Source organism: Eutrigla gurnardus (genome assembly GCF_963514095.1).
Source record: "Eutrigla gurnardus genome assembly, chromosome: 17".
Classification (NCBI taxonomy): domain Eukaryota; kingdom Metazoa; phylum Chordata; class Actinopteri; order Perciformes; family Triglidae; genus Eutrigla; species Eutrigla gurnardus.
The window spans coordinates 7663000-7685690 of NC_139928.1; the positions used below are offsets into that span (position 1 = coordinate 7663000).

Genomic DNA, 22691 nt, shown 5'->3' on the forward strand with positions numbered 1-22691 from the left:
CTCATTTGTACTTGCAGTACTGATTTGTCGTCACACTAGTTTATCACAGATACATCGGGTTTAGAACATACAAAATGTACGTAATTATGAATAAAAGAAATTAGAAACTATCTCACTATCTCACATTAAAGTGAGTCCATAAAGCACTGACAAGCATATTATTCAACTGTAAAACTATCATAATGTGGGGTTTATGTGAAAAAAAAAAAATATATATATATATATTTTTTAGTCTGAAATACAAATATAAAATTAAAAACCATTCGCAAAGGAGAAATCCATGGTCTACCGCTTATCCTGTATTCAGGGTCGCGGAGGTGCTGGAGCCGATCCCAGCTCGCTAAGGAGAAAATATTAATGAAAATACTCCCAAACATAAGAGGGTATCAAACCAGAAACCAAACCGAATGTCAGTGACTGTCAACTAAGTCAAAAAAGTTGGCACCAAGTGCTGGGTAAAATATTTATAGAAATTCATTTTCGAATTTGTTTTTGAAATGATCAGCACTCCAGATATTGTATTGGCACCGGTAAAGAAAATGAACTACATCCAACCATAATCATAAACAAACGAAATTCTCTGGGTTGTTAATAAACTAAAAGCCAATGTCAGCTGAAGCGAATGTATCTTTCTAGCACAACACTACATGTAATACAGCGTGCTACATGAATCACACACTCCGCTACCATACGTGATGATTGTGTTGAAGCATGCGGGCAATGGCTGGCTGTGGTGTGATGGGTTTTATTCACGTGTGGTGAGGATCGTGCAGGGGAGCGGGTTCAGATGATGGCCTTGAGCTCTTCGTCGGTCAGCTGGTTAACCGCCATGATTTTCACCAGCTGCTCGCCGTATTTTGCCTGGTCCTGCATGAAGTGTGGGATGCGGACATTTTCCATCTGAGCCAGAGCTTTCAAGCGGTCCACGTCTTCAAATGACACCTAAACCCGCAGGAAACAGGAAGAGACTGAATTAGCAACCAGCCACACTGCAACTCAAAAATAAAAACTCCATGAATCATCAGAGGCGGTGCAGAAACGCAACCACAATAATGAATTATGTAAATACATTTATACAAGAAGAAGAGTATACAGCCATGCTAGCGGCTCTGTTAGCTCAGTGGTACATTCTGCTGACTTTAGTCAACAAACTGCTGTTGGGACTAAATCCATCTCTCTGCAACTGGGTCCTGGTCTTCTCGACAAACAGGCTAGAGACTGTTAGGATCAATGGCATCTCATCTTCCACCATCACACTCACAACACCGGCTCCCCACAAGGATGTGTCCTTCGCCCCTGCTGTACACACTCCTCACATGCTCTGCAAGGTAGCAGAGGGATCATATAGTGAAGTTTGCAGATGACGGGTGGTGGTTGGACTGATCTCAAACAGTGATGAGTCAACGTAGAGGCAGGAGGTGGAAGAACTGGTGGACTGGTGCAGAGCAAACGACCTCTGCATCAATGTGGGAAAGACTAAGGAGATGATTGTGGACTTTAGGAGAAGAGGCCGTAACCCCCCCTCCCTTCTTCATCGGGGGAGCAGCTGTAGAGATGGTGGCCACCTTTAAATTCCTGGGCCTGCACATCTCCACCGACCTCCACCAACATGGCCAGCATCACCTGGCTCACAAACTGTTCACCCCGTCCCCTCAGGCAGAAGGCTGCGCAGCTGCAAAGCCAGAACAACAAGACTAAAGTGCAGCTTCTTCCCGGAGGCTGTGAGGCTTATAATAAACTCCCTGGCTTAAAGTCTGTCCTCCTATTATTTTAACATGCATGCTGGTTTTTAACAATGCGTTCTATTTATTATAGGCTTTAAGTTATTATTTGTGTATTTAGAGGGTCTATTTGTAGCTATGACACTGTAAATGTTATTCATTCTGTATGCTGCAGGACCTGTAACACATTTCATTCCTTCATGTTTGAGTGAAAATAAACTGAACTCAACTGAACATGCTTACAATGGGAACTACTAAGGTAGGGTTTATGTTTAGCAGGCAGTTATTACTACCGTTTCCATTTTGGCTCACTGTCTAGTCATGCCGACTTTAGATAATTAGCATGAACACAAAGTACAGCTGAGAGGGCTCAGCCCTCTAGTCATCACTCTTCTGAAGGACACCGTTGTAGGCTGGCTTATGAAGGAGGTGGCCCCACAAATGGGACATCGACAGCACTGACACACATGAACACAATGGCACATATTATCCAGTAAAATAGTTATCCAATGTAGCTGCTGCTGAATCAGAAAATGTACTTATTCCACCAGATGCAGATAGCTGAGCCACCTCACCTTTCCTAGAGCCATCAGCAGAGAGAAGTTGATTTTGTCTCTATATCTCAGGATCTGCAGGATACCATCCAGGTAGACCTGGTCTTTGCTGAAGCACCCTGCAGTGTGAGAGGTTTGACAAGTATGCATTTAAAAGGCTAATATTAACATTAGTCATGAGTAAACTATTTTTCTTTTAAAACCTAATCTTGACCTGGATGTGCTGTATCAGTCTGGCCCCTCTTGGCCCGGACGCAGTAGTCCCATCGGGTGTTGGGGTCCTGGACGAAGCGTCCTAGATTGTGGAAGAGCTGAGAGAAGGACATGTGGCTGGCCTGGTAGACGGTGTAGTAGAGCAAGGCAGCGCGCCACAGTGTGGGGTCCTTCCTGAACAGGACACTGTGGATGCTGGCCAGGCCCTCCTCTGTGGGATTCAGAGGCTTCAGGTTGTGCTTCTTCCTGCCCACGCTGCTGCTCCATGGCTGGTGGCAGTTGTTGATGCCACGGAAATAATGTGTGCCTGGTGGACAAAGACGAGGACCTGTGATTAAAGTGTTATGTCTTCTGATGAACTTCATTACAGTCAAATGGGAGTGATATTCCATTTAGAAGCCCCACGTTAAGATTAAAACATAAGTCCTGTAAGGGGGCTACTGGACCCACCGATCTCATGCCGCAGCATTCCCTCCAGCCAGTGCTCTCGGGCAGTGGAGATGTTGATGGTCAGTGTGGGTCTGCTGTTCACCACCGTCATGGAGGCTCTGGACAGGAGGTCGTCTGTCACCTGGACCACAATCTGTAAAATAGAATAGCAGATACTTTTTGCTGGTTTACAGAGTTTTTTCCTTTAACCACTTTCACCACTTACCAACATTAGTGATACATTATATTAGTGACATAATGATAACAAAAACACTTTAAGATTATTGCATGGCTATGGTATGTTGTGTTCATTTTTTGGAATTCCCCTGTTGGAGCTGAACTCCCGTTGGAGCTGAACTCCCGTTGGAGCTGAACTCCCGTTGGCGACATGATCTTACTAGCATCTACTTAACCTACATAATCTTAAATATCACATAGTGAGGCTCTCCGGTATCCAGCCAGTTTGACGGAGGGATTGTGGCTGACCTGTTGTTCATGAATATTTAAATGTGGCTTATATTGGCTTGTTTCTCAACATTTTCAACACTAGCTTTAAGGTCTGCGTAGGTAAACATATTCAGACAAGCATGTGTCCTAATTGTGGGCTGCATTCGGATCATGTTCGTAAATATATCAGTTGTTCTTTGTGGCCATACAGACGCTGAAAGTATAATTTGAGTTATTCCAACATTACTGATGCTTCACATTGCTATGTTCTTCTATCAACAAAATGGGTCCAGATTTTTGGGTGGGTTTCTCCTTTTAATGTTATTCATTCCCTTGCATTTCCTTTCCACTGTCAACTATGTCTGAACCCATTAAGACTTTACCAAGTATAAACAAGGTGCATGTATATGTGATGTAATGTGTTCAGTGGAACATTAATAACCTGATGATGTAACATGTATTCTCCCTGGAGCTCTTTCACTTTGATGCCCTGCTGCTCTGCAATGATGACGCACAAATCCAGCATGACACAGACTGCAATGCAGCCACAGCAAAATGCCATGCTCCGAATGACAGCATCTTAATGACTATTTACTGTATGTCAACCCATCCATCGTCTACCGCTTATAGACAGGTCGCCAGTCTATCACAGGACTGACATGTAGAGACAGACAACCATTCACACTCACATTCACACCTACTGGACATTTAGAGTCATCAATGAACCTATCCCCATCCTGTCTTTGGACTGTGGGAGGAAGCCGGAGAACCCGGAGAGAACCCGGAGAGAACCCATGCTAACATGGGGAGAACATGCAAACTCCACAGATAAGGAACCAGAGCTCAAACTGAGAATCGAACCTGGAACCATCTTGCTGTGAGGCGACCCACTACACCACCGTGCAGCCCTTATTTACTGTATGTCCTATATAATATTATCAGAATAGTGTTTGTCGTGTTTGAATCAAACTGTGATGAAAATGTAAGTTACAATGCCATGAGTGAGTGTGAAAAATAAAGAGAGCAATGTATCTCCATTATCACATAATCCCGAGCCACCTGTCCTCTTACCTCCCCCAAGCAGCCTTCCTTCTCCATGTATTTCTTGACGCTGTGGCAGATGCGACGCTTGGTGAGAAGGTTGCCCCCAGTGGCCTGCTCAAACTTCTCATAGGTGTCATATCGCTGCAGGGCAAGCTCCATGATGTGCACTGCCTACAAGAAATGAGAAATTCATAGTGTAACAGCTGCTCGGGACTAATGACTGGTTTGTCAAACAACATATTTAGAAGAAAAAACAAAGGCAGTAACAGTACAATTACTTTTATGGACCGATTATGGGAAGTAGAGAAGTTGCCACTAATTGGCAAATCCTCTTCATCCTATGTGGTTCCCCAAGGTTCTATTCTTGATCCGGGTCCAATATATTTATCATATAATGTTATTGCTATACTGAAAAAAAGATAGAGTTGTCATTTGATCCATTTTCTTTTATATATATTTTCAGTGTCCTCATACAGATCGATAGACACTGTCCAATTGAAACACATTATTAAGTATTTCAGTGAAGGTTAATTATTTGATTGTTCCAAACACAAACATACCCTTACCTGTGACAGGAAGCGATCTGAGGCATTGTTATACCGAGCCAGGACAAGTGGAGAGACCGGGTTGCTGTACTCAAACTGTGGATTATAGTTGAAGTCAGACTTGAAAAACGTGGCCTTCTCTTTCTGAACATTAGACGGCTTGATGGCTGTAAGGATGCAGAGCTTCTTGGCATTTTCCACATCCCGTGTGATCGCTGCTTTGTGCAGCGAAGGAAGTTTAGTGCGAGGGGAATTGGGGATGCACATCTTTCTTTGCTGTGGAGCTGCACGAGGGGTTAGGCCCAGGGTGCTGCCAACCACCGCGATGTTCCATGCTGGTTTAGAGAGATTGGAGTTGCTGGAGAAAACACGATTTGTCTGTGCAGGTTTACCGCCACTTTCTGGTGCACGTGACTTTTTAGGAGCCATGACTGGACGGTTTCTTCTACTACCTGTGGTGCCACATTTCACAGATGTTTTTGGCCTCTTGTACAGGGACTGCTTCTGACTCTTCTTTTCCTCAGCCTGCAGCAGGACGTTGTAGCTGCTGGAGCCAGTGCTGAAGAGGTCTTTGAGGACACTGGAAGAAATCTTCTCCAGGTACACTTGGCTTGGGCTCAACGCCTTGTCAGCAGAGCTTAAGATGCACTTTTTGGACATTTCTACTTCTGGCCAGTGGAGTCTTTCTGAAAGAAGTAAGTTGAGAGACCAGTAAGGGTAAGACTGGATCATGTAGGATCACCTTCACGTGCAGACCTTTTACAGATAGCTTGATAGAGTAATCCTCTTATCAAGGCAGGCTATAATTAGATCTACTCCAATGCGAAGCTAAAAAAAAACCAAGGTAATAAATAGTATATGTGTCAAATCTTGTAATCAGTGTGGTGGACAACAAATTAACATATCTGTTAGCTCACAACTATATATATATTATATATATTATTTTATTAAACAATCATAATGATGTGATCTGACTCAAATAAACCTCATTCAGTATGATGAGACAGTATTCTATCCTATCCTATACTATCACAGTGCATATTATTCTCGTCCTGTTTTCAGAGACTGGCAGCAAAGCACAGCAGTTAAGAGTGCAGCGCTTCGCAATTTCCAGTAAGCCGACCTGGAACATCATCACAGTAAGAGCAGGATCTCTGTTCGGACAGGAGCACTGAAGCGGAATCCATCCAACCACGGACAGCACAATTAATGACCTCAACAGCACAGTGTTACGACCCCGTAACAACAGTAATGATGAAGACAGGCAAGGACAAATTGGCTTGCTCAGCCACCAAATCAAATGCTATTACCTAACACATCAGCAGGGTATCTCATCATTGAGTTTCACCTGATATGATACTATCACATCACACTGCGGGCTGTAAGAAGTTACTAACTAGAATGTCTATCTAGTGGATTCTGTGGAATCACTGCTCAAGCGTCTCATTCATCATCATGAAATATATGAAAGTGTTCATTTCAATTATATCATCATATAAAAGCAATAATCAGCAGGAAGCTCACCAGAAATATGCCACAATAACTCTTTACCACACAAATGCTTGAAATACAATATGTAATACAACATGGACGGAGATTATTGAATACATTCATGCTTTCTTGAAATATATTCCATTTTATGTATGTTCGTCAATGTTTCCCCCGAGAAATACGAAGCTTACTGGAGCTCATATTTCAACATATTTGCTTTAACTGTACTATAGAATAGCTGGTTAGCTAACGCCACATAGGTAGTTTTAAGTTTCCATTATTAGCGTTATTGAGGTATTATATGTAGTTATCCTGTAAGTAGTTGAGCTCATAGCTACGGTCAGAGGAACGTAAGAGAAAAATAAGACAAATGCTACATTACCTGTTACTTTAATAGACTCCAGCATCCTTTGTTAAGATCGATATGAACCTAAAATAACGTTACCAAAGTGCTCCTCGAAGAATACCGACGTTGTTTACCGAAGTTAACCTAGCTGAATTAGCCTGCTAATGTTGCTCAAATAGAACTGATAGAGACTAAAGCGAGTGATCTGTAATGACTATGTGCTACGACACGTTCAAAAGTATTTAAAATGACAAACAGCTGAGCTGATATTAAGTGTACCGCCTACACGAAGTCCCAGTCTAACCGACAACAGTCGAGCAGTCCGTAAGGTACAAGCTCTGCACTGACTTATCTGTTTCCATGGTTTCGACGACAACTACGTAATACACGTGGATACTCATGGGAAATGAAGTCCCTTTCAGAATACTTTAAGATACTTTGGAGAAAAAAATCGGGATTTGGGCTGAAATAGTCCGAGATTTGTGAATAATTAGTAATTTAGCACTACTTTACTGTCAATGGATTCAATTTAGTGCTCCTATTATATAAACGGAGACATTTGTTGTGATATGACGCCATGATTGTAGTTTTCTACGGAGTGTTTGCACATGAAAGTCACGCAGCAATTCATTTAGAATAAAAAACTAAAAAAAAAAACTAACCATGCGGTCATCTGTACTGTATTTGATTTGATTATTGATTACATTACTATTCTCTCTCTCTCTCTCTCTCTCTCTCTCTCTCTCTCTCTCTCTCTCTCTCTCTCTCGCTCTCTCTCTCTCTCTCTCTCTCACACAAATATATATATATATATATATATATATATATATATATATATATTTATTGTCATGCATGTATACATGTATGTAATGTACATACCATTAGCGTAGGGGGAACTCAAGGTCAAGATTCAGCTGAGAGAGGCAAAGGAGGAACAGAAGCTGCAGCAGAACGACATGAGGGAGGTCTGGGATGGCATGAAAACCATCACAGGTTGCAAGAAGAAGGGCAGCAGCACAGAAGAGGGGGATGCTGGGAGAGCAAACCAGCTAAACCTGTTTTTTAACAGGTTTGATACTCCAGCTCCCACAGCCAGTGACTGCCCACTTCACACCCTTCACACCCCCATCACGTCCATCATCACCTCGGACTGCAGAGCCCCCCCACCCGCCACACCCATGGACAGTTCAACCCCCCTCCCCACCACCACCACAGACAGTTCAACCCTCCTCCCCTTCACCATCACCTAGGATCAGGTGAGCAGAGAGCTGAGGAGGCTGCGCCCCAAGGAAAGCAGCGGGCCCGGACAAAGTGTGTCCAAGGATGCTCAAGGCCTGTTCTGCTGAACTGGGGGAGCCGCTTCAGCATGTCTTCAACCTGAGCCTTCAGCTGGGGACCCTCCCCGTGCTCTGGAAGACCTCATGTCTCATCCCGGTTCCTAAAGCAAAACATCCCAGGGAGCCGGGTGACTTCAGACCAGCGGCATTAACATCCCACATCATGAAGACTTTTGAACGGCTGCTGCTCCATCTCCTCAGACCCCAGGTGCACCACGCACAGGATCCACTGCAGTTTGGACTGCACACCTGGTGAGATGGATTAGGCTACAAACTACCTCACAGAGAGACCACAGTACGTCAGACTGAAGGACTGCACGTCGGACACTGTGGTCAGCAGCACCGGAGCACCACAGGGGCCCATGCTCTCTCCCGTTCTCTTCACCTTGTACACATCTGACTTACAGTACAACTCTGGGCTCTGCCACATGCAGAAATATTCAGATGACACTGCAATAGTTGGCTGTATCAAGGATGGACAGGAGGGGGAGTACAGGAGCCTGGTTGAAGACTTTGTGAGGTGGTGCAGGTCCAACCACCTTCAGCTGAACACCTCCAAGACCAAGGAGATGGTGGTGGACTTCAGAAGGAAGAAACCACATCTCCAACCTGTGTCCATCGAGGGGGTCGATGTGGCGGTGGTCAGGACATACAAATATCTGGGGCTGCAGCTGGACGACAGATTGGACTGGACAGCAAACATGGACTCTGTCCACAAGAAAGGACAGAGCCGTCTGTACTTCCTGAGAAGGCTGGGGTCCTTCAACATCTGTAAAAAACTGCTGCGGATGTTCTACCAGTCTGTGGTGGCCAGCGTCCTCTTCTACGCTGTGGTTTGCTGGGGAGGAAGCAGCAAGAAGAGGGACGCTGCCCGACTGGACAGACTGGTGAGGAGAGCTGGCTCAGTGGTGGGCACAGAGCTGGACTCTCTGGTGACAGTGGCAGAGAGAAGGACCCTGGACAAACTGCTGTCCATACTGGACAACACCCACCTCCCTCTGCACAACACCTTCATCAGGCAGAGGAGTGTGTTCAGTGGTAGGCTGCTGTCCCAATCCTGCTCCACCAACAGACTTAAGAACTCTTTCGTCGCCCTGGCCATCAGACTATAAAACAGCTCTCAGTGATGGCAGGAGGCACAGTAGACAATGGACACTTGGTCACTTTATAGTTGTAATATAGTTTATAGTTGTGTAAAATAAAACATTTTATTTCTAGTCACTTTCTATTTTATATAGCTTTTGTATAGTTTCTAATGTATGTTTAATGTATAATGTATGTTCTATGTATGTTATTGCTACTGGATGCTTGAATTTCCTTCGGGATCAATAAAGTATCTATCTATCTATCTATCTATCTATCTATCTATCTATCTATCTATCTATCTATTATGTATGCAATGTTGTTATGTGTTATGTATTATGAATTTTATGTTTTATTTGTATAATATCACATTTGTATTTCCTGTTAAGCAACTTGTAATGCAAAAATCTGAATACGACGGTTGACTCCAACATTACAAATGCGAAGTGCATGAAAGATGCCTTGTTGTAACGTGACCAGTGACATCTTTATTTCCACACAGTCACACCCGGGCTGTGATTGGCTGTACAAGTGTAAAGCACGTTGATTCTGATTGGTTCTCTCGGCCTCCAACTGGCTGAGTCTGCGCAGTAGGTCCAGCGCGGAAATTCAAATTTGAACAGAGAGAAGAAGAAACGGGAAGCTGAGATCCGCTCAGCTCGCCTCCGTCCTGTTTGAGTACACATAGTGTGTACAAACCTAAGAAATACAGCGTTGTTGAAATATTGCTCGTTGAGGGATAAAGTGTCGAAATGGATCCATTTACTGAGGTAAGTCGGGGAGCTAGCTCAACTAGCTAACGTCAGATATAATGTAGCTTTCGTATGGTTGAGTCGAATTAGCGGCGTTAACGTCAACGGTACTTGCTAATGCTAACCTAACGTAACATTTCCTATTTTTAGAGACCGTCTTTGTTATGTCAGGAAACCAACTTGTTTCCTTCCACAATGCTCTTACGCATGCTGACCTTATAAAGACATAGATAATATAACGATAACGTTGCAAACAAAGACAACACGTCACGTGTAGTCTTTTAGTTGTCAGCTATCACAAATCTGATCTATAAATAACTACCAACAGTTAACGTTAGCCGGTTACTAAACGTTATCACAATCTCCTTAAACCGAGCTGTAAATTATACGTAGTGTTAGTTTGCTAACGTTACATGTTTGACCAGTTTGTAATAATAAGGCTTCTGTCTGACCATGTCACTCTTTTTACCTCCAGCAAAAACACACCACAATCCGTATAACGTAACATTCAAATCATACAGCTTTGTCTCCATTTAAGGCAATGGTATGTGTCAGCACTGGAAATTGTCAAACACTCTCTTTACAAAACACCTTTACTCCAGGATCCCGGCCAGTAGAGTTTGAAATTTCAAATCCAGGAACTACAAGCAGGAGTGGCTCATTCCTGAGGAATGCTGCAAAATGTGACAACAAGTTTTCCACACTGCCTGGAGAAACTGAAGGTGGTGCAGCGGCAGGAATGTGTTTGGGCTTGCACAGTTAATGTGCAGCACAGTAAATCAGATTGTGTGACAAGGCCAAGGGAAGGGGATGGCATGTAAAGAAAAGAGGAAGAGGGAAAGCAAACAGGCCTTTTCCATGTCTCTGGTGGAGAAGGAGTGAGTTGTGTGTCCAAGGCTGTTGTGTTGCCTGCCTTGGCCTATATGGAAAATGCCACGGACTAATTGCAAGTCTCACAGCAAGTGTATTTATAAAAGAGGTTTGAGTCTCAGATTATATATATTATATATATTTCATGGCCCTGTTTAGGTTCACTTTGCAGTTTGGTTAGAAGATTGTGAAACAACACCTTTCTGCGACATATAATGGAACGTGGTGGTTAATTTAGGTTAGCTTTAGTTGGAGTTGATGTTGTATTCTATTGTACCTGCCAACATGAATAACATATTGTACAGATTGTGATATTATGTTTTCAACCTTCTGTAAAGCAGGCATTGTAGTAACAATTAAATATGTTTTTTTTTTTTTTTTTTTTTTTGTCAAAACAGAAACTGTTGGAGCGGACCCGAGCTCGCAGAGAAAACCTTCAGAAGAAAATGGCAGACAGACCAAATGCAGCAAATAGACAGATGGTCAAAAGGCCCAGAGAGCCGTTGGCTGACACTAATAGTGAGCCAGTCATTGATAAAGGTATGAACACATTGTTGGCATGCAGTCCACTTAGATTTGCCCAGTAAGTTTTTACCACTAAACTCCAGCTCTACTCCTTGCTTATATTTCCCCATCACTTCCTTCCAGTTCCACTGGTGTCCTCCAAGCCGTCTCCCTCCAAGCCGTCTCCCTCCAAACGCAGGTGCTCAGAGGAAAATGTCCAGCCTGCAGCCGGTGAGGAGAACCAGAAGCCAATGATGACACGGGCTGTGGCTCCTGTGCCCTCCGATCCTCCTACAGACAAGAAACCCCCAGTGGGGCCTTCCAGCGTTCGACATTCCTCATCGCTGGAGAGGACTGCTACCCGTCCTGCTGTCCAGCCTCAGCCAGGGCAGCAGAAATCTCCAGAGCCGGAGAAGATGGCTGTCACCCCTGCTCCTAATCCCCCAATTAGCAGAGAAGTAGAGATGGTGACTCCCAGTTCAGCCCTGCAGAGGAACAAGGAGGATCTGGTGGAAGTTACAGCTCCATCTGGTGCTGGCATGAAGTCTCGTCTGCAGAGGCTCGCTGCACAGAGAAAGTTCTGGGATGGCGATGGTATGAATATTTTGTGTGCTGTTCAATTCATTTTGACAACAACATTGTAAAAAGTATTTAAAGACACAATCCATGATCACCTGGTGTTTCAAGAAGTCAGGAAGTTTTTCGAATGCTAATTGTAAAGTGTGTGTGCTGTGTATTCTTTCATATGCATCTGTCATATAGTTTGTCCCTGCCATATAACCTGCAATATCAAACATATTGGCACCTTTTCAGACGCCTCTGATGCAGTTCCAGACTGCACTCCCGTGTCCCCGTTGAAGAAACAAGCTGAGGACCCACCAGCTGCCGTCCCCACCGTGTCTTCAGAAGCTCCAATGGGGAGGAGAGGCAGACTCGCCAACCTTGCTGCCACCATTGGATCTTGGGAAGATGACCTAAGCCACGCTAACATTCCCAATATGAATGCAAACAACAAACCTGGGACAGCTGTTCCCAAGTCAACAGTCAGAGGTGTTACTGTGGCTGCTAGCACTAAACCAAGTGCTGCAGGACATGTGGTGGACGGTTCAAATGTAAGCAGCAAGTCTACGCCTACCCCTCAGGTAAATTTACCTGAAATTTCGTCTTCTTCAGCATAAGCAGGTCTGACTGTCATTTTATCAGATCTGTCCTTTTCAGTGAATTTGACTACATTACCATCTGATAGAAATACATCCTGAGAACATTTATCTTGTGACGGTCCAAGAATATTTTTATGCTGAATGACTAGTGTTTGCATTTGGCAAACTTTAGCTTGTTCCAACTTGTCAACATATTCCTTTGGTCTTCCCAACAATAACTGAAACAACCTGCCACCACACACTGTGTTGTTTTTGAATATGCTTTATAAATAAACTATTCTGTCTTTTTGGCAGGCTCTGAATTGTCCAATAAAGCCGGGCAGAGTGGTTCTCCCAAGCCCTCAGAAGGCTGAAAACCCCACAGGCACACCAGCACTTAAGTTAGGGACCAGTCCCAAGAAGAGTTCCAGCCAGGGGGTCACCTTCCCCTCTAGTCCCCAGAAGAGTTCCCTTCAGGGAACTGCCTTCCCATCCAGTCCCCAGAAGGCTGCCCCCTCCACATCAGTGCCTCCAAGTCCCCTGAAGAATCAGGCCTTCTCCAGAGCGCTCACCTCCAGTCCCCAGAAGCCAGAACTCCGTGCCAAGCCAGCCATTGCTGGCCCCTCTGTCCCCCAGGAAATGGCCTCTGCAGGAGCACCAGGTGAGTCATGTTGCACTTTTTTTTTTTTTGAATTTTTTTTTTTTTTGAATTAAATTGAAGATCCAGTTCTTCACTGTCTTTTGCATATTTTCTAATGTAGTAGTGGCAGGAAGAGTATGATGTGCACTTTCAGTTACTGAATTACTTGGGGGGGACATTTGGTTTGTTATATATAATGTTGTATATCAATAGTTCCCCCCCCCCCCCCCCCCCCCTTTACGAATTTGATACCTCGGTTTGCGTGTTGGCGTTTTCATTCAGCCATGCACCAGGAGCGCCTTCCTGGTTGCTTCATTTGTTCTGTTTTGATCTCACTTATTCATCGCATTACACACTTCGTGTCCTTGTAGGTTTTTGGGACAAATATGACATTTTCTGTTCAAACCTCATCATTTTAATAATATCCATACACCAGTGATACTACCTGCTGGATTGGTTTTATTATTTGATGATCCAGTTATTATCCTCCACGTGTATGAATGAATATGGTGTATTCCTTTTATTCCTAACAGGTGTAAAATCTTTTCTGGAGCGCTTTGGAGAGAGGTGCCAGGAGCGTACCAACCAGAGCTCCCCAGCAGGGGGCACTCCTCATGCCAAGACTCCCACTGTAACTCCATCATCAGTCACACCGAACACCAGAATGGTACAGGAGAGGCTCAGAGCTGCCCAGGCTGCAGTCACGACCACTGCTGATCTCACCCAAAGACAGAAGCTGGTAGATGAATGTTTGAGATACTATAGTGTGTATATCTAATATTGTTATCACAATAGTTGAATTAAATGAACAATCCCTCTCATTTCAGGAGCGTGAGTCTGAGCTGGCTCAGATTCGTAATCGCTTTCAGAAGGGGAACAATATGTGGAAAAACAGAGATGAAGCAGCAGGAACCAATACAAATACAGATATCAAGGTTGGCCAATATGAATCTGACAAACAAATGACAGAGTTATATTTCTCACAATATATAGTCGTGTCTTTGTAGCATATGCACAATTTCATTTAATGAATAATATGCTTTTTAGGAACAGCTTGACAAGCCTGTGCAGGCTGAAGTTGCCCCATGTGAACCAGAGGAGGAACCTAAAGCACCCTCTACTGAGATTATAGATACACCCGCAAAGTGCACTCCTTCAGGTATTCTACAATATTTCATATTGGTGTCCGAACATTTCTGTTTGTGTCCAGATGTTTGAGTGATGTGAAGAAATGTTTTGAATGGTCAAAGCTGTAAGCTGTGCCTTAAGTTAGAACTTAACATCACGGTCTGTTCCTGACCTTTAACTGGCTGTGTTTTACATGAAATGTTTAGAAGTGGAGTGTTGACATTGCCAGACTTAAGAGACTTAGCATAGCAGCATGAAAGGTCAGCTGTAGGGGAAATTCTTGAAGTTTTAATGCAATCCTTAAACTGTGTTTGGTCTTTAACGTTGTTAATGAAACGATGAAAGAAGGCTTTGAATGTCATGGCAAGTTTGAAGGTTTGCATGTATTGGTAGAGGTGTTCAGTCTGTACACATCTACATGGACTTCAATTGAAATGTAATTCTTTAGTGTTTTCTAACGTAGCTTTTGTTAAAAAAAAGCAGGTCATGGTTTGATGATTTCGCCTCCTGCCTCAACATCCAGTCCTCTGAGGGTGGTTGTCCATACTGTAGAGAAGACAACTGATGAAACCCCAGAAGAAGACGTGGTCAAGGAGATAGAGATGAACGTGGACGAGTCCATTAACTCTGCAGTTATCAACGACCTGTTTGATAGAGCCCTGGAACAGAGTGATGATGATGAGGAGGAGGAAGATGCTTTGAATATCTCCTCCATGTCCCTTCTCACGCCACTAGCAGAGACAGTGGCTTCTGTGGTCAAGAGTCCAGAGAGAGGAATGATGGTAGGCACTAACCTGATGTCTCCTTCTACCATATACACATTTAAGAGTAACTGTGAGGAAAACATGGCGCGAAACTGCTTCACGATAGAATATCTTCATGTCTTTATGCAGACATCAACTCCGGCCAGCTCATTCATCGTAAAGAGCAACACTCCAGACTATGTGTCCAAACCCAGCAAGTTCCAGAGAACGAACATGATTCGGACAGCCTCCTCAGACAGCATTGAGGCCTTAGACGAGGACCACAGACTGCCATATAGGTAAGTTTTCCCATTAAATTTCACTTGGTTTGAAGTTGGCTGTCCTTGCCGTTGCATTAAAACTCCATCTCATCCATTCGGTGTTGTGTTGCTAGCATTGATGCATATAGGTCCACCAGAGTGAAAGAGCCCGAGAGACCCAATGTGAAACAGGTGATTGTGAGAAAAGAGGACGTTTCTCACAGAGCAGAGGAACCCAGAGGGTCCGGTCTCTCCAGCATCAAACAGAGGATGAAGGTTTGGAATAAATATGTTTAACTGAGTCATGCTTTGAGTGCAGCAGGAGTTAGTCAAAAAGCTTGAAAATTGATTTTTTAAATTTACGGTTAGATGCTTGAAATAAGGTCTGTGGTCAACACAAGCTTAATGATTTTAACGTTTTGTTCTACAACATAACCTTCTGGGTAAAGATCCCTCTTGTGAATTTTGAAGCTTTTATGTGTCTTAGAAAAGGCAGTTGCTTGGGGGGGAGGGGTATTTATCACACGGAGGAGAAGCTTTACTAACACTGTTATGTTCCTGTAGATTCTGACCAATGAGTTGAACCTGCAACAGACAGTCATTCATCAGGCCAGTCAGGCTCTCAACTGCTGCACAGATGAAGAGCACGGCAAAGGATCCCAGGTGGAGGCCGAGGCCGAGAGGCTGCTGCTGGTGGCAAGTGAGTTCATCCAGACAAAGTTGTACAGCTTTAATCGTAAACTCTTGTGAATGCTTGTTGTCTCCGTTATTCAGATTTAGACTAATGCTTCACTAGGGACATTTTTAGTCTTTTAATATTTTTGTCCATGTTAATGTATTTTGGAATACATTTTGGAAGGATGTGAGTTATTCAGACCAACAAAGTGAGGCCCAATGTCACAAACTATCTTAATTTTGAATGTGAAGAAGGAAATCGGCATACAATATTTGAGACCACCCAATTTTACAGAAATAATTAATGCTATTAAGCAAAGTGGTAAACATTCAAGCTGTCGTTTCTAGCCTGTGTGATACCGGGCTTCTTCTAGAAGCTTGTATAAATAATGTAGCGGCAATACAACACCACCACTACAGTCCATAAATAAACTTTTTTTAAATCCCAATATGTAGGATTTGATGACTCACAGTTATAGAATGAAAGTTTGACTTTCTGTGCGTTTTACTTTCTCAGCGGAGAGGAGAGAAGCGTTGAAGGCAGAGCTGGTCCACCTGAAAGGAAATCCAAACGGCCAGATGAAGGCCTCTGCTGCCCCAGAATCTGCTAGCATGTCTGCCTCCAAAGGCTCCATCACCCTGCAGGAGCTGCGCCTGCCTCTCAAGGCAGACTTTGTTTGCTCCATTGCCAACAAGCCAGGTGGGCTCAAAATGCATTTAATCACAGTTAACTTATTTAAAGCGGGTTTAACAAACGGATCAGAGTCAGTTCATGATCATCAGTGGAGCTCTAATGCTGTGATTCACCATGGCTTTAGCTAAATAAAATGCAGAGCAGAGAGTCATTCTAAACTATGTGTATGTGGACTGCCAAAGCGGGGGAAAGTGTCTATAACACAATCAAGTATCTGACTGTACCAGGCTTTGGAAATGTATCTGTTAAGCTTTACTCTGACCTGGATAAAACACAGTACAGCAACCCTCTGCTAAGTAATGCGTTTCAATATGCAGTTTGATAGGAGATGGATTCAGAAAACCTGCCAGCGAGCACAGAGTTGGTTACCATGGTAACTGACCCATAGTTTAAAGGGCCTCTTTTTCTAGAGCTGAAAGTCTAGAACTAGAAATTCCACAGAAGCGTTATTTCTGTATTAATCATTGTGATGGTTGTCAATATTGTCCTGTTTGGATTATTTCAGAGTCGACCAAACATTCCTTCTTCATGATGATTCGTGCTGGAGCCGAGAACACTGTGGCCACCCCTCTAGCCAGCACTCACCGTGGCCTCAGCGGAGACACCCTGGCTTTCCCCACCAAGTTCACCATGTAAATCCTCAACTCCCGCTCATATAAATAACACACACACGTCACATTATTTGATAATAATTTACTAATTACTTGTGATGTACTGAATCATTTCAGACATTTCACATGATGATGTTTTGTGTGGTTGTTTAATTAAAAACATGAACCAGTCTGTAATTAATAGAAATGGTTTTGTTTGATTCAGAGATTGAACTATTCAAACTCTTTTGATTCTATATTGATAATGATGATTGATAAATAAGAAAATACCAGTCTTCTTTCCCATTTTCAGATCTGATGCCTCCAGTGACTTTGAAATTGATATCGAGGTCTATTGTTTGGTAAGTGTTTAACATATATGTTTGACATATCCAATATATTTACTGTTTTCCATTGTGTAAACTGAACCGTAACACTGTTCAACACAACACATCACATCACATCACATCGTCATTTCTTCCTTGATGATATCTACTAGCTTGCTAATATGTCTTTTACATTGTTTAAGGAAATATTCTTGATTTGTCAAATCATAAGTGGATAGATGCAAATAAACTACACTTTTTGAGTTTCGTATTGGTAAAATTATTGTCAGAAAAGCAGACATCAATTCGTTTTTTAGCTATACTATACTAGATCACTGCCGGAAAAAGGAGACGACATGGTTTTCCATCAACTACGTAGCATTGAACTGCAGAAATAAACGAGCTTGAAGTTCCAGGAGATGAAATTGCTTCACAATTAATTAAATGTAAGTTGTTTTTCACCTGCAGCGTAGTCTTGTAGAAACAATAACAAGAACCCGGTTTACAAAGTGTAGTAGATCCAATGGATGGAGGAGTGAAACTGCAGTTGACAAGTTTTCTTCTGAGTGTGAAAGAGGACTCGAGCTGATTTCCAAATTTAAATATGTCCATTCCTACACAGTTCTCCAACCATGTGGTCTGCATGTATATGAAGCCAGTCTTCTGAGCACGATTGAAATTAAAGTCTAGTGCGATTCATTACAATCTTAAGCATTATCTAATGACACCCACAGGTGCAGAAGCGTGACACCTGCAATGACAAGAAGAAGAAACCCAACAAGTCAAAGGTAAGGCTTCTTTGACCAAATTGAGGACACATTGTCACTCATGGAACATGCTTTAATACTTGTGTGTGTGTGTGTGTGTGTGTACAGATTATATGGAGACAAGTTCATGAGGCCCATGATATGTGTATGTCGGTATGAACAGTTTCGGTATTCAAACCCTCACGTGTTGGTGGGTGTGCACTGTGGGCAGGTGTAGTCTGAAGGATGTCACTGTTACTCCATAAAGCTTCAGGTGGTTTTAATTGAGTGGAGAATGTTAAGTGGACAGCAACAGACCTCAGACACATTACTATCACTTCCATGTTTCCATATATTATAATCTGCTTTTCCTTTTCTTCTCCAGGCTATCACTCCAAAGAGATTCCTCGCCATCACTGTAAATATTGGTTTTGTTTTTCTCTGCTGCTGCTCCTTCCCTCAGTTTTATATCATAATATATCTTAACTCTCATCTGCCTGACATTTGTAATTTAATTTGCCCATTTCCTCTCTTTCATTGCAGAAGAGTATCCAGACACCAGGTATGTCAAAATATAAATTCAAACTCTTTGTTCAATTGAGTCAAGTATATATATATTTTTTTGTTGGGTGTATGTTACGATGCATACATCACAGTTACACAATTGCAGGTTAACTTGCAGATGTGTAGCACTACAGTTAAGAGTAAAAATATGCATTTTTAGGGGGTGGATTGTCCCTTTTTGATGATGTCATTCTTCTTGTGTGCAGTTGTGGCCAGTCCAGGAGGCCCCAATGCAGTTCGCACCAGTAACTTCGTCCTGGTCGGATCACACAAGCTCACCCTGTCCTCTATTGGGAAAAACAAATTTCCCTTGGAGAAGGTACAGAAGCCGTTACTGTCACCTTTTCATTGGCCCATGTCCCTTTTCCACATTAATTTTCTTCTTAACTCTGCATTTTCATGTGTCTGACCTTTTGTCTGAAAGCACAGTATCCATGCTGTTTGTATGATGTCATGTATGGGCTTTTTGTGAGACTTCCTCCTTCACATACCTTGGTATCTCTTTTTTTTAGATCATATATGAAGGAAGTGAAAGGGAACTACTCAGTTGCATGTTTCATACCAAGGTTAAAATTGCATGATTTCGCTTGTTTGTTTGTGTGGGAAGGCGGGTGAACATATGTAGTTATGAATATTCTTCACTGAATTGTTGCACTTACTTTACCTACTTAAATCTGCTCTTAGTGCTTTTCATCTCTGTCTGATTTAACCATCTTAAAAGAAACATTGACACCTTTTTCTTTTTTTTCTAACCATATCCTCTTGTAACTTTTTGGATAGTGAATATGATGACTGAGCTTTTCATGAATAGTGAACATGATGTCCATACCTTGGCTTTTAGGTGCCATTCTTGTGTCCTCTTGAAGGCCACGTCTACCTCAAGATGCAGTGTGAAGTTGGCTCAAAAGTGGAGGAGAAAGGCTTCCTGGTGAGTACAAGTCGATTTTAAATCATCACCACAGATTGAAGAATGCCGATGCTGGCATTAATTTGGTGATGCCACTTCCCGATACCAATATGTTGTCATTTTAATCCCCCCTCTCAAGACGATGTTTGAAGATGTTAGTGGATTTGGAGCCTGGCACAGGAGGTGGTGTGTCTTGTCAGGATACTGCATCTCCTACTGGACCTACCCAGATGACGAGAAACGCAAGGTAACGGCTCCTCTACAGAAAACCTGTCATCATAAAGCTGCTTTATTTCATAAGGTTATGGATGTTATTATTTCATGGATGGGTGGTTCAAGATATTTGCTGTATTTTTTTTACTCAACATTGAAGGAAAATACCAGTTCAACCCTGGCCTTGGTATGGATGGCAATGTTTAAGACGAGACTAGCTTTGTAAAAGTTTGTAGCCGCCGAACAACATGATGTTTTAATCCCAGGCTCCTTGATTCATCATTTAATCCTATGATGTACATATTTTTTATAAGAACCTCTTAGACCTCTCGACGACCGACTTTGTCATTTCGCCACCTCATATTTGCCGTTTCTGTACGGATACCGGACCATCCTGTCTGTTTGAGCCCTTTGTTTGTTTATCCTTCCTCATCTGTCAGAATCCCATCGGTCGCATCAACCTGGCTAATTGCACCAGTAAGAAGGTAGAACCAGCCAACAGAGAGTTTTGTGCCAGACCCAACACATTTGAGCTGATCACAGTGAGACCACAAAGAGAGGAAGACAAAGAAACACTGGTCAGCCAGTGCAAGAACACCATGTGTGTCACCAAGTAAGTTCCTGCCATTTATGTTCACCTGCACAATATTGGGGGGGAAACTGACCTTACATATTTGTTTTCCTTTTCTAGGATGTATTGCAATATGAAAAAATACAGGAATATTCACCCTAAACTTCTACATATTAAAGTTGAATTTAATCATAAACACATTGGTTGTATATATATATATATATATATATGAACAGAGAAGGTCGTCAGCTTAAAAAGTGCCTATCACTGATTTTTGTGTTTTTCGTGCAGAAATTGGCTGAGTGCAGACACTAAGGACGAGAGGAACCTGTGGATGAAGAAACTGAACCAGATTGTGGTGGATCTGCGTATTTGGCAACCAGACGCCTGTTACAGGCCGCTGTAATTACTGCGCTCTGTCACAACCGGCCCTTCTGTCTTTTGGACTGTCTGTGACACAATTACAAAGTGCAATACATTTTGAGAATTATTAAATATTATCAGTAATCAAACGCATGATGCAAACATCAGGGGAGTAAGCAAATAAAGCCATACATTTGAAACATTTCAGTATTTTAGGGTTTGGCACTATTTTTATACATTTCCAGGCTGGTTTGATATTCTAATGTCTTGGGTTTTTTTCGAGTTGCTGCATTTTATGCTAATGCAAATATTTAGTGTGCTCCACACACGATGCATGGCTTTAAATTATTTGGTTTCAAAGCTGAAATCAATGTATGTAAATGATGTTCAAATTGCATATGAATACTAATTTGAGGCACCGTTTTATCATATTTTACCCTGCATGATGGCACAGAACAATACTGATTTCCTACTTTATATATTAGCTTTTATAACTTGTGGTAGGACTTTTTCGCATGTTTTGGGTTTTTTTTCTTCATTGTCATGCAGTTATATGCCAGGTTTAATTGTATTTGTTATATTTGTTCAGTGTTTAAGCAATTGTTTCAGTGTGGCTGTCTAATTGTTGGATTAGTGGGGGTCAGGTATGTGACATATTCTAAGCTAGAACACAACCAACACTCATTTTTATGTAAATGCATAACTAACATTTTTATATGGATAAAATAGGTGTTAACAACTGCTGTGCAAATTGGAATAATTCATGGTGTAAACAAAGTTATCAGTGCTTTTTTGGTGGTCTATGTAACAGTCACACAGCTGTACCTTAAACACATCTTGCTATTAATCCTTATGGCTGTAAATGCAGAAACCGATATATTTGTTTTATGATATGCGCCAGCCTTTATTCTACACCTGGCATTTTTTAAATGGTTCACCTGCACAAAAGAAGCCATTTGTTTGAGCATCATATTGACTTTTTTCAGTTTCTGTATGTAGTATGGCCACCCAAAGTTGTGTTCTAGTCTGCATCCGCAAAGGCTGTGAACACAGAGATTTAAAAATAATATGGCTGGCTCGTGTATCCCGTAAATTTTGTCAAAGTGTAGCTTTATTTATTGTTAAAGGAGGCAGATTCTTTTATTTGTAGTTGCTGAGGAAGTGATAATATCTGAAGTATGTAGTACTGGCTATATAGTTTGCCCTTGTTTATCAAGTGTGCACCAGGCTTTACAGTGACCCTGCTGGTGTTGGTCAATATCATTTGAGATTGACAGATTTTCACTGCTTTCAAAGTAAAAGAAAGTGCTTTATCGCGATAATGAATACAACCTACACCAGATGTAGGCCTGTTGTTTCTACACACCTTTTCATCATGAATATGAATGAGCAGGACATATTTTAGTGCTTTCAACGGGTACTTAAACGCACTTCAATACTTCACTTTGTCAGGTATTTGTGTTTCTATGAGACTTCAATAAATGCCTGCTTTGACCAAAACAAACCAGGTTACTAGTGCTCGAGTGCCTTTTGTCATTGTATTGAAATGTAACATTAAATTGAGTCTACAACGCGTTTTGAGATTCATGAGATATGAATTAATGTTATGATGTCTTTTATGTGGGAGGAATTTAAAGTAATGACATGTTACCTTTATTCATAACCAAAGAGTGAAAACAAGGCTACCACAGTGCATCCACACAACAGGATAGATATAAATGGAGGGACGGATCTGGATAGATAGACGGACAGACATTGGGCATAAATGAATGGATGATTACTCCTTAAAGAACGTT

General features: G+C 42.3%; 2 protein-coding genes across 5 annotated transcripts; one reads left to right on the forward strand and one right to left on the reverse strand.

Moving 5' to 3' along the window:
* Positions 1–291: 291 nt before the first annotated feature.
* On the reverse strand, positions 292–7100 carry matcap2 (microtubule associated tyrosine carboxypeptidase 2). Of its 2 annotated transcripts, none has more exons than XM_084032536.1 (7): positions 6827–7100; positions 4975–5639; positions 4424–4579; positions 2939–3059; positions 2490–2795; positions 2297–2394; positions 292–942 (listed from the first exon to the last, which is right to left on the reverse strand). In XM_084032536.1, the coding sequence occupies exons 1-7, from the start codon at positions 6849–6851 to the stop codon at positions 784–786; spliced, it is 1530 nt and encodes a 509-aa protein (XP_083888662.1). In that variant the 5' UTR covers positions 6852–7100; the 3' UTR covers positions 292–783. The 2 variants fall into 2 exon arrangements, with proteins under 2 accessions (XP_083888662.1, XP_083888661.1); XM_084032535.1 differs by having other exon boundaries at positions 2939–3071; positions 4436–4579; positions 6827–7099.
* Positions 7101–9820: 2720 nt separating this feature from the next.
* anln (anillin, actin binding protein) lies at positions 9821–22413 on the forward strand. 3 transcript variants are annotated; one of them, XM_084032366.1, is made up of 23 exons: positions 9822–9980; positions 11231–11372; positions 11481–11930; positions 12150–12478; positions 12791–13136; positions 13649–13854; positions 13943–14050; positions 14163–14274; positions 14724–15025; positions 15137–15285; positions 15381–15522; positions 15811–15946; positions 16439–16621; positions 17121–17247; positions 17519–17567; positions 18266–18319; positions 18663–18695; positions 18821–18839; positions 19048–19160; positions 19683–19769; positions 19888–19995; positions 20402–20574; positions 20824–22413. In XM_084032366.1, exons 1-23 carry the CDS (start codon positions 9963–9965, stop codon positions 20936–20938), a joined length of 3501 nt encoding a protein of 1166 aa, XP_083888492.1. In that variant the 5' UTR covers positions 9822–9962; the 3' UTR covers positions 20939–22413. The 3 variants fall into 3 exon arrangements, with proteins under 3 accessions (XP_083888494.1, XP_083888492.1, XP_083888493.1); XM_084032367.1 differs by having other exon boundaries at positions 14727–15025; XM_084032368.1 differs by lacking the exons at positions 19683–19769; positions 19888–19995; positions 20402–20574; positions 20824–22413 and adding an exon at positions 19354–19437 and having other exon boundaries at positions 9821–9980.
* The last annotated feature ends 278 nt before the right edge of the window (positions 22414–22691 follow it).

Excerpts from the sequence above, each read along its gene's own strand:
- matcap2 (XM_084032536.1), bottom strand. The coding sequence starts at position 6,851 with ATGCTGGAGTCTATTAAAGTAACAG. Across the intron at positions 5,640-6,826 it reads GGAGTCTATTAAAGTAACAG|AAAGACTCCACTGGCCAGAA; the intron begins GTAATGTAGCAT and ends TACTTCTTTCAG. Across the intron at positions 4,580-4,974 it reads CAGATCGCTTCCTGTCACAG|GCAGTGCACATCATGGAGCT; the intron begins GTAAGGGTATGT and ends CATTTCTTGTAG.
- anln (XM_084032366.1), top strand. Across the intron at positions 15,286-15,380 it reads GACCACAGACTGCCATATAG|CATTGATGCATATAGGTCCA; the intron begins GTAAGTTTTCCC and ends TTGTGTTGCTAG. Across the intron at positions 20,575-20,823 it reads AACACCATGTGTGTCACCAA|AAATTGGCTGAGTGCAGACA; the intron begins GTAAGTTCCTGC and ends TTTTTCGTGCAG.